At 42.7% G+C, this 19,706-nt stretch overlaps 1 protein-coding gene across 2 annotated transcripts in view; it reads right to left on the bottom strand.

Annotated features, from left to right (window-relative positions):
- The window catches only part of LOC139366497 (clathrin interactor 1-like), a 46,401-nt gene extending 45,522 nt beyond the window's left edge, over nt 1-879 (bottom strand). Inside the window, exon 1 of one of the 2 annotated variants that reach the window (XM_071104021.1) lies at nt 692-879. In XM_071104021.1, coding sequence (XP_070960122.1) covers nt 692-732 — 41 coding nt within the window. In that variant the 5' untranslated portion in view covers nt 733-879. The remainder of the gene's footprint in view (nt 1-691) is intronic. The other variant, XM_071104022.1, reaches the window with a different exon arrangement.
- Between the last annotated feature and the right edge of the window lie 18,827 nt (nt 880-19,706).

Genomic DNA, 19,706 nt, shown 5'->3' with positions numbered 1-19,706 from the left:
ATGCAGGTGTTCTAGGCTTACTTGGATCATCCTATACTTTGTAAAAAAAAAATATATATATATATATATATATATATAAATACAGCAATTTATTATAGTTATGTCAACTGAGATGTGGCCGTTTTGATAGACCTGAGACATGAGAAAAGCAAAAAGTTCTGGTTGGTATGCTTGTTACTTTCACACCCGGAAGTTGGCTTGTCAGAATACATCCAATTAGCATTCAAGGCCTTTGCCACAACTAATAGTACCCATGTTTACAGAAAGATTTCCCCTTACGTAAGTGCATACGTTTGGTTTTGAGCTGGCCAATTCCCTAGCTCAGTAAATGTGCTTGCTAGCTAACCAAACAACAAACTGACTGTGAAACTGCGCAAAAAACTATTTCAATCTAACGTCGTTACGCTAGATAATTAGCTAGCTGGATAACAGCCATGTCATCTTTCTAAAAACAGATAACGCGGCTAGAAAGTTACGTTATCAATCGCTCATCGGATAGTTCCAGACAAGATTAAAATGGTTAAAAAGTCGAATGGCGAAAAAGTAGATTTTGTCCAGTGTTCTGACTGCTACAACTTGCTACTGAAGCTAACTAGCTTCCTGCTGCTCCGTGACGTCAAAGTGTTGGGTACGTGTCTCTCTCAAACAGGTAAACTCGAGTGTTGAACTCGGATATAGTGAAAATACTTACGCTTTATCAACCAATTCCCGGACTTTCCACATATTCATCATCTTGGCTCTCTACAACGCGGCTTTCCGCCTCAGTAACCCGTATTCCAGGCTCTCAAAACCCGATAGAGCGGAGCGCTGTCACCGAAACCAAACCTTGAACCAAAGACAGTTTACAGTATGAACTGGAACCTCTGAGGGGGCGCACGCATTGGACGGGACAGGTTACTACGGATACGTCCTTGCAACGTCACGAGGAAGAAAACATGCGTTCACCAACATAGGATATGTAAAAAATATATATTAAAAAAGTGTCACTTTTGGAATGTGTTTTATGAAATTAATTAGCCATGCATTCAAGAGTGGTGCTAAATCAGATTACCAACCAAGGGGGATTTGTTTTAAGACATTGATTCCTATATAGAATCTATATTATAGAAAATGTTTTCTCTTGACTCCTTTTTTCATTGAATTTGACTTCAGAATAAAAGACAAGCCTAACCCTAGCTTCTTGTCACACAAGCATTTCGCTACACCCACAATAACATCTGCTAAATATGTGTATATGACTAAAAATATTATGGGAATCGCTTCTTTTTGGGTGGTTGTAGAAATGGCTCTTTACTGGATTTTGATAATGAGTGGGTATCTTCCTAATTCTGCTCTGCATGCATTATTGGTGTTTTACGTTGTACACAGGGGATATTTTTGCTGAATACTGCATGGAGACTCTCATTTTGGTGTTTGTCCTATTTTGTTAATTCTTGGTTGGTGAGCGGACCCCAGACCTCACAACCATAAAGGGCAATGGGCTTCTATGACTGATTCAAGTATTTTTTGCCAGATGCTAATTGGTATGTCAAATGTTATGTTCCTTTTGATGACATAGAAGGCCCTTATTTCCTTGTCTCTCAGATCGTTCACTGCTCTGTGGAAGTTACCTGTGGCGCTGATGTTTAGGCCGAGGTATGTATTGTTTTTTTGTGTGCTCTAGGGCAACAGTGTCTAGATGGAATTTGTATTCGTGGTCCTAGCGACTGGACCTTTTTTGGAACACCATTATTTGGTCTTACTGAGCTTTTACTGTCAGGGCCCAGATCTGTACAGAATCTGTTCAGAAAATCTAAGTGCTGCTGTAGGCCCTCCTTGATTGGGGACAGAAGTACCAGATCAATAGCAAACAGAAGACAATTGACTTCAGATTCTAGTAGGGTGAGGCCGGGTGCTGTAGACTGTTCTAATGCCCTCGCCAATTCGTTGATATATATGTTGAAGAGGGTGGGGCTTATGCTGCACCCCCCCCCCCCCCCCGCCCTGTAGAAGGAAATGTGTGTGGTTTTTGCCAATTTTAACCTCACACTTGTTTTTTGTGTACATGGATTTTATAATGTTGTATGTTTTCCCCCAACACCACTTTCCATCAATTTGTATAGCAGACCCTCATGCCAAATTCAGTCGAAAGCTTTTTGAAATCAACAAAGCATTAGAAGACTTTGCCTTTGTTTTGGTTTGTTTGTTTGTCAATTAGGGTGTGCAGGGTGAATATGCGGTCTGTCATACGGGAATTTGGTAAAAATCCAAATGACATTTTGCTCAGTACATTGTTTATGCTGAGGAAATGTTAGTCTGCTGTTAATGATAATGCAGAGGATTTTCCCAGGTTGCTGTTGACGCATATCCCACGGTAGTTATTGGGATCAAATTTGTCCCCACTTTTGTGGATTGGGGTGATCAGTCCTTGATTCCTAATATTGGGGAATATGACAGCACTAAGGATGATGTTAAAGAGCTTCACTATAGCCAATTGGAATTAGTTCTGTATATTTTATCATTTCATTGAGGATACCATGAACACCACAGGCCGTTTTGGGTTGGAGGGTTTGTATTTTGTCCTGTAGTTCATTCCAGGTAATTGGAGAATCCAGTGGGTTCTGGCAGCCTTTAATAGTTGATTATAAGATTTGTATTTGATCATGTATATGTTTTTGCTGTTTGTTCTATGTTATACAGCCAAAAAGCTTGGATAAGTGGTTTATCCATCCATCTCCATTTTGGATAGATAACTCTTCCTGTTGTTGTTTGTGGTTAGATTCTGAAGTGGTTAGATTCTATGGATTCTTCAATTACATTGAGATGATTTCTGACCTGTTGTTCCTTCTTTTTCCGTATTGTATTTCTGTATTGTTTTAGTGGTTTAGGCTCAGATTTTCTGGGTCTCTATGTTTTTTGGTTGGGTAGGTTTCTCGATTTCTTTCTTAGGTTTTTGCATTCTTCATCAAACCATTTGTTATTGTTGTAAATTTTTGTTAATTTTGCCTAATTGTTTTTTGGTAGATTTCCACACTATTTTCCTTCCATCTATAGCATTTCGTAATATTTTTCAGTTCCTTTGGCTTTGACGTGTCGGACCATTGAGTCTGTTCAAGTAGAGTGTGATTTTGCTGTGATCTGATAGGGGTGTCAGTGGACTGACTGTGAACGCTCTGAGAGACTCTGGGTTGAGGTCAGTGGATTGACTGTAAACGCTCTGAGAGACTGGGTTGAGGTCAGTGGACTGACTATGAACGCTCTGAGAGACTCTGGGTGGAGGTCAGTGGACTGACTGTGAACGCTCTGAGAGACTCTGGGTTGAGGTCAGTGGACTGACTGTGAACGCTCTGAGAGACTCTGGGTTGAGGTCAGTGGACTGACTGTGAACGCTCTGAGAGACTCTGGGTTGAGGTCAGTGGACTGACTGTGAACGCTCTGAGAGACTCTGGGTTGAGGTCAGTGGACTGACTGTGAACACTCTGAGAGACTCTGGGTTGAGGTCAGTGGACTGACTGTGAACGCTCTGAGAGACTCTGGGTTCAGGTCAGTGGACTGACTGTGAACGCTCTGAGAGACTCTGGGTTGAGGTCAGTGGACTGACTGTGAACGCTCTGAGAGACTCTGGGTTGAGGTCAGTGGATTGACTGTGAACGCTCCGAGAGACTCTGGGTTGAGGTCAGTGGACTGACTGTGAACGCTCTGAGAGACTCTGGGTTGAGGTCAGTGATAAAGTAGTCTAAGGTACTACTACCAAGAGATGAGCTATAGGTGTACCTACCATAGGAGTCCCCCTCGTGGCCTACCATTGACTATGTACATACCCAGCATCCGACAGAGCTGCAGAAGTTGTGACCCGTTTTTGTTGGTTATGTTGTTGTAGTTGTGTCTAGGGGAGCATATGGAGGACGGAATGCTGTCACCTCCAGGTAAATGTTTGTTCCCCTGTGTGCTGAGAGTTGTGGCATTTAGGTTGCCACAGACTAGTTAATGTCCCTGAGCCTGGAAATTGTTGATTTCCCCCTCTAGGGTGGAGAAGCTTTCATCTATAAAGTATGGGGATTATATTGGGGGGGGGGGGGATAAAGTTAGCACACATGAGGACATTTTTCTCTGTTGAGATAATTTCCTCATTCATTTCTAGCCAGATGTAAAATGTTCCCGTTTTGACTAATTTAGGGTTAGGTATGCTCTATACAAAATTAGCATACCCCCCCGAGTCTCTTCCCTGTTTCACACCTGGTAGTTTGGTGGATGGGACTACCAGCTCTCTGTAACCTAGAGGGAAAACAATGGGTCTGTCTCTTTTTTACCATGTTTCTTGTAGGATGACAATGTCTGTATTTCCAATTTCTTTGATGAAGTCTGGGTTCCTGCTCTTTAGGCCAAAGGTAGATGACCTCAGACCTTGTTTATTCTAGCATGAGATAGTGAAAGCCTTGTGTTCTATAGTGTCTTGTGTTGTTTTTGTGTGGTTTATGCCTGTACCATCACAGTTGTTGTGAGCAGAGCATGTTAAGCAACTGATACATACCTCTTAGGTCGCAGGATGGGGCTTAGGCAGGTGTAATAGTGGGGTTTAGGCCTGTTGCTCTGCTCAGGTCCTGGACATATGTCCTGCTGTCATGTTAATGTACTTGCCGCAGGGACGGGGGGCATGGGGTGGGCAGGAGGGGCATAGGTCGGATATGGCGGAGCCTATATAGAGTGTGGCCAGGGTTTACTTGGGGTGGTTTTAGCTGGTTGGGGTGTGGCTGGTGATGCTGTGGTCTGGGTGTAGGTGCTCTTAGCGTGGGTTATCTCGGTGCATTCTCTCTCACTTTCTCTCTGTTAGTACGAAATAAAAGAAGAGGGAAAATAGCCATACGAGAGGAAGAAAACAAGAGACAGCACTTAACGACCCAGAATGCACTGCACCCAAGGGAGCAACCTCAATTACCAGCTCACGCTGGAAGAGGAGGACTCTGGGAGAAATGATGGCTTAGATGGAGATGGCTGGGTGTGAGGTGTGTGTGTGTGTGTGTGTGTGTGTGTGTGTGTGTGTGTGTGTGTGTGTGTGTGTGTGTGTGTGTGTGTGTGTGTGTGTGTGTGTGTGAAAAAGAGACAGAGAGAAAGAAACAGAGAGAGAAAGAGAGAGAGAGATCAACCAGCACTAAACCATGCTATACTCCTCTGGGAGGGTCTAAGCGGGAAGGGATGTTTTTCAGGATGTGTGCTTGCGTGTGAGTGTGGGCACGACTATGAGTGTGTGTGTATGGGTAGATGGGGGTGAGGGGGCAGCCCAGGCCTTAATGTTTTAATCAATTCCTAAAATTGGGCTAAAAAAGTCTATCACTGAACATTTCTATAAAATAATGGAGAAATCAACTCCATATACCAAGGTGTCACATTACAAGTAAAACATTTGAAGACATTAATGTCCCTCCAGTTCCTATTGTTCCTGGCAATGGATGAATCAGATCCACATCTGATGTACAGAGAGAAGGAAAGCAAAGCGTTCATGTTCTAAATGTAAACAGCCCAAATAACCTGACTGCCTTCAACGTCAAAGCTGCGTTCAGAATCTTTCTCCTTCAGAAAATACTCTTTGTCCCCAAAACACTGCTTTTGGACATGTGACTAAATCTCCCTGTGTCATCCTGTGATATGTGAGCATGAGGAATGCCCACCACAACACCTTTTAGACTTTACAGAGAATGAAAACGTTTTTAAGATTGTTAAAAACTACATTTTATCTGACGTTCCTGTCAAAGTGTGGTAAAATTACATTTTCATTGAATATACTGAACAAAAACATAAACACAACATGCAACAATTTCAAAGATTTTACTGAGTTACATTTCATAGAAGGAAATCAGTCAATTGAAATAAATTCATTAGGCCCTAATCTATGGATTTCATGACTGGGCAGGGGTGTAGCTATGGGTGGGCCTGAAAGGGCATAGGGCCACCCACTTGGGAGTCAGGTTCACCCACTGGGGAGCCAGGCCCAGCCAATCAGAATTAGATTTTCCCCACAAAAGGGCTTTATTACAGACAGAACTGGGAAGGCTTATGGTAGAGAAATTGATATTAAATTCTCTGGCAACAGCTCTGTTGGGCATTCCTGTAGTCAGCGTGCCAATTGTCAGCGTGCCAATCCCTCAAAACTTGAGACATCTGTGGCATTTTGTTGTGTGACAAAATTGCACATTTTAGAGTGGCCTTGCATGTATGTAATGATCATGCTTTAATCAGCTTCTTGATATGCCACACCTGTCAGGTGGATGGATTATCTTGGAAAATGATAAATGCTCACTAACAGGGACGTAAACACATTTGTGCAAAACATTTGAAATAAATAATATTTTTTGTGCATATGGAACATTTCTGGGAATATTTTATTTCAGCTTATGAAACATGGGACCAACACTTTACATGTTACGTTGATATTTTTTTCAGTCTAAATGAAAGGAATGAACAATGAAGAGATGTAGTGGCCAGTTTTACCACTAGGGGGCAATATGACTATTCAGGTGGATGGGCATTATAGTTGCGAAGCCAAAGACTTGCCTAAAGCTAGACAGGATAAACGGTACATTGAGGCTGTGTGTGTGTGCGCATGCTTACGTGCATGCTTGTGTGTGTGTGTCTGTGTGTGTTTGTTTGTGTGTGACGACAGAGGGGAGGGGGTGTGTTGACACATACAAATTCACATGACAAGTGTGCTCAGAACACGATCAGAGAATGGAAAGTAAAAAATAATACAGAAAGAGATAAATGCATCTCTCTCTCTCTCTCTCTCTCTCTCTCTCTCTCTGTATCTCTCTCTCTCTCTCTCTCTGTCTCTCTCTCTCTCTCTCTCTCTCTCTCTCTCTGTATCTCTCTCTCTCTCTCTCTCTGTATCTCTCTCTCTCTCTCTCTCTCTCTCTCTCTCTCTCTCTCTCTCTCTCTCTGTATCTCTCTCTCTCTCTCTCTCTCTCTCTGTATCTCTCTCTCTCTCTCTCTCTCTCTCTCTCTCTCTCTCTCTCTCTCAATTCAATTCAATTCAATTCAAGGGCTTTATCGGCATGGGAAACATGTGTTAACATTGCCAAAGCAAGTGAGGTAGATAATATATAAAGTGAAAAACAATAAAAATGAACAGTAAACATTACACATACAGAAGTTTCAAAACAATAAAGACATTACAAATGTCATATTATATGTATACAGTGTTTTAACAATGTACAAATGGTTAAAGGACACAAGATAAAATAAATAAGCATAAATATGGTTTGTATTTACAATGGTGTTTGTTCTTCACTGGTTTCCCTTTTCTCGTGGCAACAGGTCACAAATCTTGCTGCTGTGATGGCACACTGCGGAATTTCACCCAGTAGATATGGGATTTTTTCAAAATTGGATTTGTTTTCGAATTCTTTGTGGATCTGTGTAATCTGAGGGAAATATGTCTCTCTAATATGGTCATACATTGGGCAGGAGGTTAGGAAGTGCAGCTCAGTTTCCACCTCATTTTGTGGGCAGTGAGCACATAGCCTGTCTCATCTTGAGAGCCATGTCTGCCTACGGCGGCCTTTCTCAATAGCAAGGCTATGCTCACTGAGTCTGTACATAGTCAAAGCTTTCCTTAATTTTGGGTCAGTCACAGTGGTCAGGTATTCCGCTACTGTGTACTCTCTGTGTAGGGCCAAATAGCATTCTAGTTTGCTCTGTTTTTTTTAAATTCTTTCCAATGTGTCAAGTAATTATCTTTTTGTTTTCTCATGATTTGGTTGGGTCTAATTGTGCTGCTGTCCTGGGGCTCTGTAGGGTGTGTTTGTGTTTGTGAACAGAGCCCCAGGACCAGCTTGCTTAGGGGACTCTTCTCCAGGTTCATCTCTCTGTAGGTGATGGCTTTGTTATGGAAGGTTTGGGAATCGCTTTCTTTTAGGTTGTTATAGAATTTAACGTCTCTTTTCTGGATTTTGATCTCTCTCTCTCTCTCTCTGTCTCTCTGACTCTCTCTCTCTTGCCCTCTCTCTCTCTCTCTCTCTCTCTCTCTCTCTCTCTCTCTCTCTCTCTCCCTCTCTCTCTCTCTCTCAGCCTTCTTCTTTCACTGAGGACATTTATTTCTAATCCACAGCAAAAAATTTTTTTTCTGTCATTAGGTAACAATGTTCTCTGTTTGGAACATTAGCTCTAACTTTACATACCCTCTCTGTGCCAAAAGTCTTCTGGGCCCCACTCTGTGTGTGTGTGTGTGTGTGTGTGTGTGTGTGTGTGTGTGTGTGTGTGTGAGATCTCTCTCTCTCTCTCTCTCTCTGCTATTATATTTAGGGATTTTATTGTTATGTACCAATGCAGCCCACAGGGAGACTCTTGTTCCTTTTCCCAGGCGATATAACTCCTCAGTCACACGCTCTCTGACCTTGTCTGCATGACAGGTCCCCTCTGTGTTGGTGTGTTAGTTTTGATGCATGTGCAAACATTTGTGTGTGTTTTTTTTGTGTGCGCCGGGTTGTTGTTGTGTGTGTGTGTGTGTGTGTGTGTGTGTGTGTGTGTGTTTTTTTTGTGTGCGCCGGGTTGTTGTTGTTGTGTGTGTGTGTGTGTGTGTGTGTGTGTGTGTGTGTGTGTGTGTGTGTGTGCATGCACTCATTTTGTTTGTATGTCCTATGTGTGTGTGTGTGTCCTTCACTACCGGTCAAAAGTTTTAGAACACCTACTCATTCAAGGGTTTTTCTTTATTTGGACTACTTTCTACATTGTAGGATAATAGTGAAGACATCAAAATTCCGAAATAACACATATGGAATCATGTAGTAACCAAAAAAAGTGTTAAACAAATCAAAATATTTGTGATATTTGAGATCCTTCAAATAGTCACCCTTTGCCTTGATGACAACTTTGCGCACTCTTGGAATTCTCTCAACCAGCTTCACCTGGAATGCTTTTCCAACAGTCTTTAAGGAGTTCCCACATATGCCGAGCACTATTTGGCGGCTTTTCCTTCCATCTGCGGTCCGACTAATCCAAAAACATCTCAATTTGGTTGAGGTCGGGGGATTGTGGAGGCCAGCTCATCTGATGCAGCACTCCATCACTCTCCTTCTTGGTAAAAATAGCCCTTACACAGCCTGGAGGTGTGTTGGGTCATTGTCCTGTTGAAAAACAAATGATAGTCCCGCTAAGCCAAAACCAGATGGGATGGTGAATGCTGTGGTAGCCATGCTGGGTAAGTGTGCCTTGAATTCTAAATAAATCACAGACAGTATCACCAGCAAAGCACCCCCACACCATAACACCTCCTCCTCCATGCTTTACGGTGGGAAATACACATGCAGAGATCATCAGTTCATCCACACCACATCTCATAAAGACACAACAGTTGGAACCAAAAATCTCCAATTTGGATTCATGACCAAAGGACAAATTTCCACTGGTCTAATGTCCATTGCTCATGTTTCTTGGCACAAGCGAGTCTCTTTTTCTTATTGGTGTCCTTTAGTAGTGGTTTCTTTGTATCAAATCGACCATGAAGGCCTGATTCACACGGTCTCCTCTGAACACAACTGATTGTGTCAAAAGCATTAAGAAGGAAAGAAATTCCACAAATTAACTTTTAAGAAGGCACACCCGTTAATTGAAATGCATTCCAGGTGACTACATCATGAAGCTGGTGGAGAGAATGCCAAGAGTGTGCAAAGCTGTCATCAAGGCAAAGGGTGGCCATTTGAAGAATCTCAAAATATTTGGATTTATTTAACACTTTTTTGGTTACTACATGATTCCATATGTGTTATTTCATAGTTTTGATGTCTTCACTATTATTCCACAATGTAGAAAATAGTAAGAATAAAGAAAAACCCTGGAATGATTAGGTGTTCTAAAACTTTTGACCGGTAGTGTATGTGTGTGTACCCAGTGACAGTCTGCACCGGCCCGGGAAACATCTGTTCCTTTACAGACAGATTAAATTATCAATTAAAGCCAGTAAAACCCGAGAAAGCAGAACATCTGGACTCATAACCAGTGGAATGGATCCATCAGAGAGAGAAGGAAATAGGCCTGTGTCACAAAGTGCACCCTATCCCCTATATGGTGCATTACACCCATAGGGATATGGTCAAAATTAGTGCACTATATAGGGGATATTGTGCCATATGAGAAGCACCCTAGGAACATGAGCCACAGGGAGATTCTCAAGGACAGGACAGTGTGTCTGATATGCTGATTGGGAGAAGGTTTGCCAGAGGTTTTAGACCAGCAAGTCATAGGATTGGAAATGGTTGGATGTCTGAGAAAATAAGAAATGAGGAGGATAGGATAGAGGGACAGATAAATATAGTATAGAGGGGTATAGACATAGATGATAGGACAGAGGGACAGATAAATATAGTATAGAGGGGTATAGATAGATAGGATAGAGGGAAAGATACATAGATGACAGGATATAGGGATAGATACATAGAGAATAAGAGGATAGGTTAGAGGGATAGATACATAGATGATAGCATAGAGGGATAGATACATAGATGATAGGATATAGGGATAGATACATAGATAATAGGATGTAGGGATAGATACATAGATAATAGGATAGAGGATTATATACATAGATGATAGGATAGAGGGATAAATACATAGAGAATATGATAGAGGGATAGATACATAGATAATAGGATAGAGGGATAGATACATAGAGGATAGGATTATAGGATAGAGGGATAGATACATAGAGGATAGGAGGATAGGATAGAGAGATAAATAGAGGATAGGAGAGAGGTATATGTACATAGAGGATAGGATAGAAGGATAGAAGGATAGATACATAGAGGATAGGATAGAAGGATAGAAGGATAGATACATAGATGATAGGATAGAGGCTTAGATACATAGAGGATAGGAGGATAATATAGAGGGATCGATACATAGAGGATAGGACAGAAAGATAGATACATAGAGAACAGGATAGAGGGACAGATACATAGAGGACAAGAGGATAGTATAGAGGGAAAGATCAATAGAGGATAGGAGGATAGGATAGAGGGATATGTACATAGATGATACGATAGAGGGATATGTACATAGATGATGGGATAGAGGGATATATACATAGAGGAGGATAGGATAGAGGGATATATTAATATATAGAATAGTAGGATAGGATAGAGGGATACATATATATAGAATAGGAGGATAGGATAGAGGGATATATTAATATATAGAATGAGAGGATAGGATAGAGGGATATATTAATACATAGAATAGGAGGATAGGATAGAGGGATACATATATATAGAATAGGAGGATAGGATAGAGGGATATATTAATATATAGAATACGAGGATAGGATAGAGGGATACATACATAGAGGAGAGGAGAGAGGGTTACATATATATAGAATAGGAGGAAAGGATAGAGGGATATATACATAGAGGATAGGATAGAGGGAAAGATACATAGATGACAGGATATAGGGATAGATACATAGAGGATAAGAGGATAGGATAGAGGGATAGATACATAGATGATAGCATAGAGGGATAGATACATAGATTATAGGATAGAGGGATAGATACATAGAGAATAGCAGGATAGGATAGAGGGATAGATACAGAGAGGATAGGAGGATATGATAGAGGGTAATATACATAGTGGATAGGATAGAGGGATATATACATAGAAGATAGGATAGAGGGATAGATACAGAGAGGGTAGGAGGATATGATAGAGGGTAATATACATAGTGGATAGGATAGAGGGATATATACATAGTGGATAGGATAGAGGGATAGATAACACTTCCGGTGCCGACAGAGATGGCCGCCTCGCTTCGCGTTCCTAGGAAACTATGCAGTATTTTGTTTTTTTACGTGTTATTTCTTACATTGGTACCCCAGGTAATCTTAGATTTCATTACATACAGTCGGGAGGAACTACTGAATATAAGAGCAACGTCAACTCACCATCAATACGACCAGGAATATGACTTTCCCGAAGCGGATCCTGTGTTTTGCCTTCCGCCCAGGACAATGGATCGGATCCCAGCCGACGAACCAAAACAATGTCGTAGTAAAAGGGGCAAGCGAAGCGGTCTTCTGGTCAGGCTCCGGAGACGGGCACATCGCACACCACTCCCTAGCATACTACTCTCCAATGTCCAGTCTCTTGACAACAAGGTTGATGAAATCCGAGCAAGGGTAGCATTCCAGAGAGACATCAGAGACTGTAACGTTCTTTGCTTCACGGAAACATGGCTCACTCGAGACACGCTATCGGAGTCGGTGCAGCCAGCTGGTTTCTTCACGCATCGCGCCGACAGAAACAAGCATCTTTCTGGTAAGAAGAGGGGCAGGAGTGTATACCTTATGATTAACGAGACTTGGTGTGATCATAACAACATACAGGAACTCAAGTCCATCTGTTCACCTGACTTAGAATTCCTCACAATCAAATGTCGACCGCATTATCTACCAAGGGAATTCTCTTTGATTATAATCACAGCCGTATATATTCCCCCCCAAGCAGACACATCGATGGCCCTGAACAAACTTCATTTGACTCTATGTAAAATGGAAACCACATATCCTGAGGCATACCCACAGCAACGATTAAAACATTCCCAAACCAGAAACCGTGGATTGATGGCAGCATTCGCTTGAAGCTGAAAGCACGAACCACTGCTTTTAACCAGGGCAAGGTGACCGGAAACATGACCGAATACAAACAGTGTAGCTATTCCCTCCGCAAGGCAATCAAACAAGCTAAGCGTTAGTATAGAGACAAAGTAGAGTTGCAATTCAACGGCTCAGACACAAGAGGTATGTGGCAGGGTCTACAGTCAATCACGGATTACAAAAAGAAAACCAGACCTGTCACGGACCAGGATGTCTTGCTCCCAGGCAGACTAAATAACTACTTTGCTCGCTTTGAGAACAATACAGTGCCACTGACACGGCCCGCTACCAAAACCTGCGGACTCTCCTTCACTGCAACCGATGTGAGTAAAACATTTAAACGTGTTAACCCTCGCAAGGCTGCTGTCCCAGACGGCATCCCCAGGCGCGCCCTCAGAGCATGAGCAGACCAGCTGGCTGGTGTGTTTACGGACATATTCAATCAATTATTTTTCCCAGTCTGCTGTTCCCACATGCTTCAAGAGGGCCACCATTGTCCCTGTTCCCAAGAAAGCTAAGGTAATGGAGCTAAACCACTTCCGCCCGTAGCACTCACTTCCGGCATCATGAAGTGCTTTGAGAGACTAGTCAAGGACCATATCACCTCCACCCTACCTGACACCCTAGAACCACTCCAATTTGCTTACCGCCCCAATAGTTCCACAGACGACGCAATTGCAACCACACTGCACACTGCTCTTAACCATCTGGACAAGAGGAATAACTATGTGAGAATGCTGTTCATCGACTACAGCTCAGCATTTAACACCATAGTTCCCTCCAAACTCGTCATCAAGCTCAAGATCCTGGGTCTCGACCCCGCCCTGTGCAACTGGGTACTGGACTTCCTGACGGGCCGCCCCCAGGTGGTGAGGGTAGGTAACAACATCTCCACCCCGCTGATCCTCAACACTGGGGCCCCACAAGGGTGCGTTCTGAGCCCTCTCCTGTACTCCCTGTTCACCCACGACTGCGTGGCCATGCACGCCTCCAACTCAATCATCAGGCTTGATTACCAACAACGACGAGGCGGCCTACAGGGAGGAGATGAGGGCCCTCGGAGTGTGGTGTCAGGAAAATAACCTCAGACTCAACGTCAACAAAACAAAGGAGATGTTTGTGGACTTCAGGAAACAGCAGAGGGAGCACCCCCCTATCCACATCGACGGGACGGTAGTGGAGAGGGTAGTAAGTTTTAAGTTCCTCGGCGTACACATCACGGACAAACTGAATTGGTCCACCCACACAGACAGCGTTGTGAAGAAGGGACAGATACATAGAGAGTAGGATAGAGGGACAGATACATAGAGAGTAGGATAGAGGGACAGATACATAGAGAGTAGGATAGAGGGACAGATACATAGAGAGTAGGATAGAGGGACAGATACATAGAGAGTAGGATAGAGGGACAGATACATAGAGAGTAGGATAGAGGGACAGATATATAGAGAGTAGGATAGAGGGACAGATACATAGAGAGTAGGATAGAGGGACAGATATATAGAGAGTAGGATAGAGGGACAGATACATAGAGAGTAGGATAGAGGGACAGATACATAGAGAGTAGGATAGAGGGACAGATACATAGATAATAGGATAGAGGGACAGATACATAGAGAGTAGGATAGAGGGACAGATACATAGAGAGTAGGATAGAGGGACAGATACATAGATAATAGGATAGAGCACATATGTCAGAGTCAAGGCCCGCGGGCCACATCCGGCCCGCAAGAAGGTTTTTTACGGCCCCTGGGATGATCTTGATTTATTATTAGAACCGGCCCGCAGCAAGCCGGCAGCCCGCAGATCTTTTACACGCACCAATACTACATTTCCCACAATGCAAAGGTGACGCACCGAGCAGTAGGCTGCTTCATTTCAATATTTATTGGCACAGCAGTCGTCAGCATCACAGTAAAATTAACTTTCAGATACCCATCAAAAATGGCAAAACGGAAGGTGGATACTGAGAACCGGGGGTTTCAAACAAGGTGGGAGTCGGAGTATATGTTCACGAAGGTAGCTGGAAAACCTGTGTGTCTTCTGTGTGGAGAAAGTGTGGCGGTACTGAAAGAGTATAATCTGAGACGACATTATGAAACGAAACACGCGGACAAAAACAAGAATATGGACATGGAACAAAGGCTACAAAAGGCAGAGGAATTAAAACGAGGCCTCAAATCTCGACAGGCTCTGTTCAAAAAAGCCAAATCACAAGGCCAGGCTGCTGTCAAGGCCAGTTTTATTTTGGCAGAAGAGATCGCTAAATCAGCCCGGCCATTTACGGAGGGGGATTTCATCAAAAACTGCATGATTAAAGTTTGTGACGAAGTTTGCCCAGAAAAAAGGCAACTCTTTTTAAATGTGAGTCTGAGCAGAAACACCATTGCCGAGAGAGTAGACCAGTTGTCCATCAATCTAAAAGAGCAGCTTGTGAAAAAGGGAAAAGATTTTATTGCATATTCCTTGGCTGTGGATGAGAGCACCGACATTTCTGACATTGCCCAGTTGTCAATTTTCATCCGCGGAGTGGACTCCAACCTAAGCGTGACAGAGGAGTTTTTGGCTTTACGTCCTATGCATGGCACAACTACGGGGCATGATTTGTATGAAGAGGTGTCAAGATGTGTAAATGAGATGGAGCTGCCTTGGGAAAAACTCGTGGGTTTGACAACCGACGGAGCACCTGCGATGTGTGGACACAGGAGCGGACTGGTGGCGAAGATACGGGAAAAGATGCAAGAGGAAAACGCGACAGGTGAGCTGACAGCTTATCATTGTATCATACACCAGGAAGCGTTGTGCGGTAAAGCCTTGAAAATGGAGCATGTAATGAGCATCATCACGCGCACAGTTAACTTTATCAGAGCCAAAGGTTTGAATCACCGCCAGTTCAAGGCATTTCTGACGGAGTTAGAAACGGAGCATGGTGATTTGCCTTATCACACAGAGGTGCGATGGCTAAGCCAGGGAAAGGTGCTTCAAAGATGTTTCGAGCTTCGTGAGGAGATTTGTCTGTTCTTGGACAGCAAAGGGAAAGACACAACACAACTCCGAGACGAAATGTTTCTGTGTGAAATGGCTTTTCTGTGTGACATTACGAGTCATCTGAATGCAATAAACTTGCAGCTGCAGGGTCGGGATCGTGTCATCTCTGATATGTACAGTACAGTGAAGGCATTTAAAACCAAACTGACTCTGTGGGAGACGCAGATGCGGAAAGAAAATTTGAGCCACTTTCCCAGCTGCCAGACCATGAAAGAGAAGCTCTCTACCAGTGCGTTCCCGAGCACACAGTTGGCTGATAAAATAGGTATGCTTGCCGCTGACTTTCGACGCCGATTTGCTGACTTTGAAGCACAAAAAAGCAGGTTGGAACTGCTCGGTAACCCATTTGCTGTTGACGTGGAAAGCTCACCACCAAACCTCCAAATGGAGTTGATTGACCTCCAATGCAATGATGCACTGAGGGCAAAATATGCGGCAGTGGGTGCTGCGGAGTTCGCCCGTTTCCTCCCCGGCACAATGCCCCAGCTGCGCATCCAGGCTGCTCAAACGTTGTCTATGTTTGGCAGCACATACCTGTGTGAACAACTGTTTTCTTTGATGAACCTGAACAAAACATCACACAGAAGTCGACTTACTGCTGAACACCTCCACTCAATTCTGAGGATTTCTTCAGCTCAGAGCCTTACCCCGAACATTGATGAACTTGTGGAAAAGATGGGACACCACCAAGTATCACCCTCAACCTCAAACAAGTGAACATTACTGTGCAATCACATATTTAGAGTTTTTACTCAGTTCAAGTTTAAAAGTTAAAATTTAATATTTGTTTTCACTGCATGTTACTTCTCCTTAAACAAAGTGTTGTTTTTGATTAATAGATTTTTGCACTTTATTTTTTTGTATTTCAATCCAATTATATTTTAAAAATATTTCAGTTGAGTGGATGATAGAAAATTGCTATTATTGTTTTTTCTTTGAAGTAAATTTAGCCCACTTTTGCTAAAATAGAAAATATAGTCTACTGATGGTGCCTTGAATACCGGTTTCTTTCATTTAATGTTCATGTTATGGGGATATTTATATAAAGGAAATTTGTCTTTTGTGTCTGTTGAAAATTAAAGATTACTGACAGAGCCATAAGAAAATATTGCTTTATTTATCTGATCATATTGTAATATATTTGTTAGGTTTTCAGTAGGTTCAATTAGGTTCACTAGACTATATGCGTCATTTAAAAATTTTTCAATGAACATTCGAACAGTCCGGCCCTCGTCTTGTAGCTGATTTTTTTATTTGGCCCTCCGTCCATTTGACTTTGACACCCCTGGGATAGAGGGACAGATACATAGAGAGTAGGATAGAGGGACAGATACATAGAGAGTAGGATAGAGGGATGGATAAATAGCAGCAAAGACAACACTGTTGAAGTCCTGTGAAATGCTTCAGTGGAAAATTCATTGATGACTGGAGAAGGACAGATGGATGGAGGGAGCGAAGGAAAGAGAGAGAAGGAATCAGAGAAGGAGATTAATGCTCAACGTATGTGTCTTTGTGTGTTTGTGTGTGTGAGTGTGTGTTTGTTTGTGTGTATGAGTGAGACACAGCAAATACCCACAAAAATAAATATTGGCTACATGTTATGTGTATTTTTACTCATAAATGCATCACATTCATTTTGGTATCAATCCAAATGTGAAAAAGGAAAGATTGGAAAGGCACATTAGCGTTTACACATCTGTTAAGATCATTACAGGCAGGCAGTAGAAATGTGTGTGTGTGTGTGTGTGTGTGTGTGAAAAAGAGGGGGGGTTGTGTGTCTGTGTGTTTAAAATGCAGCAGAAGTGATCCAGGTTATTAGTTAGTGTTGTCGTTAGAGTAATAGGATCCAATTATACCGTGAGTTAGGACAATGATTCTGTACTAAGAGAACCCCACCAGGGAGGCAGTAGAACAGTGAAACATAGGCTGTTTCCCAAAATGCACCCTCTTCCTTACACAGAGCTCTAAGGTGAATCAAGTGCCATTAGGAACACACACATGGCTTTTTATTATCAAGAATTCAAGCTGCTATGACACTGTTTCATCATCTGAAACTTTATTTTTACAGAGGCACAAGGAATTCATTAAACAATACGGGCTAGTTACATTGGCCTATAGAAACTGGGATGTATTCTCACCTTCTCAACCAAAATTGTGTTTACACAGGCAGCCGAATTCTGATCTTTTCCCATTAGTAGGTTCTTTTGGCCAATCAGATCATCTCTTTTGCCAATAATTGGGAACAATATCAGAATTGGTCTGTCAGTGTAAATGCAGCCTTATTGTAGATTGTGCTTTCATCCAGATTACTAAATTGTTTGGAGCATGGTATTGACAAAGTACTGTAGGAACACATGCACACACGTATGTGCATGTGGACACATATATGCACGCAAACATGCACACGCACGCGCACTACCCCTGTAGCTCCATTAGCTGTAATTGGAGCTAATTATCAGAGCAAAGCCATTAGGCCTACAGCTCCTCCCCCCTCCCCCTCCCCTCTCTCTCTCTCTCTCTCTCCCTTTCTCAATTCAATTAAATTCAAGGGCTTTATTGGCATGGGAAACATATGTTAACATTGCCAAAGCACATGAAGTAGACAATAAACAAAAGTGAAATAACCAACACAAATTTACAGTAAACATTACACTCACAGAAGTTCCAAAAGAATAAAGACATTTCAAATGTCATATTATGTCTATATACAGTGTTGTAATGATGTGCAAAAGGTAAAATAAATACACAAAAATATGGGTTGTATTTACAATGGTGTTTGTTCTTCACTGGTTGCCCTTTTCTTGCGGTAACAGGTCACAAATCCCGCTGCTGTGATGGCACACTGTGGTATTTCACCCAGTAGATATGGGAGTTTATCAAAATTGGGTTTCTTTTTTAATTTTGTGGATCTGTGTAATCTTGCAGGTTAGGAAGTGCAGATCAGTTTCCACCTAATTTTGTGGGCAGTGCGCACATAGCCTGTCTTCTCTTGAGAGACAGGTCTGCCTACGACAGCCTTTCTCAATAGCAAGGCTATGCTCACTGAGTCTGTACATAGTCAAAGCTTTCCTTAAGTTTGGGTCAGTCACAGTGGTCAGGTATTCTGCCACTGTGTACTCTCTGTTTAGGGCCAAACAGTATTCTAGTTGGCTCTGTTTTTTTGTTAATTCTTTCCAATGTGTCAAGTAATAATCTTTTTGTTTTCTCATGATTTGTTTGGGTCTAATTGTGCTGCTGTCCTGGGGCTCTGTGGGGTGTGTTTGTGTTTGTGAACAGAGCCCCAGGACCAGCTTGCTTAGGGGACTCTTCTCCAGGTTCATCTCTCTGTAGGTGATGGCTTTGTTATGGAAGGTTTGGGAATCGTTTCCTTTTAGGTGGTTGTATCAATCAAAAATGTTTTATAAAGCCCTTCAGACATCAGCTGATATCTCAAAGTGCTGTACAGAAACACAGTCTAAAACCGCAAACAGCAAGCAATGCAGGTGTAGAAAAACTCCCTAGAAAGGCCAAAACCTAGGAAGAAACCTAGAGAGGAACCAGGCTATGAGGGGTTGCCAGTCCTCTTCTGGCTGTAGAGATTATAACAGAACATGGCCAAGATGTTCATAGATGACCAGCAGAGTCAAATAATAATAATCACAGTGGTTGTCGAGGGTGCAACAGGTCAGCACCTCAGGAGTGAATGTCAGTTGTCTTTTCATAGCCGATCATTCAGAGTGTCTCTATCGCTCCTGCTGTCTCTAGAGTGTTGAAAACAGCCAGTCTGGGACAGGTAGCACGTCCGGTGAACAGGTCAGGGTTCCATAGCCGCAGGGAGAATAGTTGAGACTGGAACAGCAAGGAGTCACCAGGCTTGGTCCTAGGGTTCAGGTACACACACACACAGAGACACAGAGACACAGAGACACAGAGAGAGAGAGAGAGAGAGAGAGAGAGAGACACAGAGAGAGAGAGAGAGAGAGAGAGAGAGAGAGAGAGAGAGAGAGAGAGAGAGAGAGAGAGAGAGAGAGAGAGAGAGAGAGAGAGAGAGAGAGAGAGAGAGAG

The sequence above is a fragment of the Oncorhynchus clarkii genome, chromosome 14, assembly GCF_045791955.1.
Source record: "Oncorhynchus clarkii lewisi isolate Uvic-CL-2024 chromosome 14, UVic_Ocla_1.0, whole genome shotgun sequence".
In the NCBI taxonomy this organism is placed as follows: domain Eukaryota; kingdom Metazoa; phylum Chordata; class Actinopteri; order Salmoniformes; family Salmonidae; genus Oncorhynchus; species Oncorhynchus clarkii.
The sequence above is the reverse complement of the archived record's forward strand: the minus strand, read 5'-3'. Positions and strand labels throughout refer to the sequence as shown.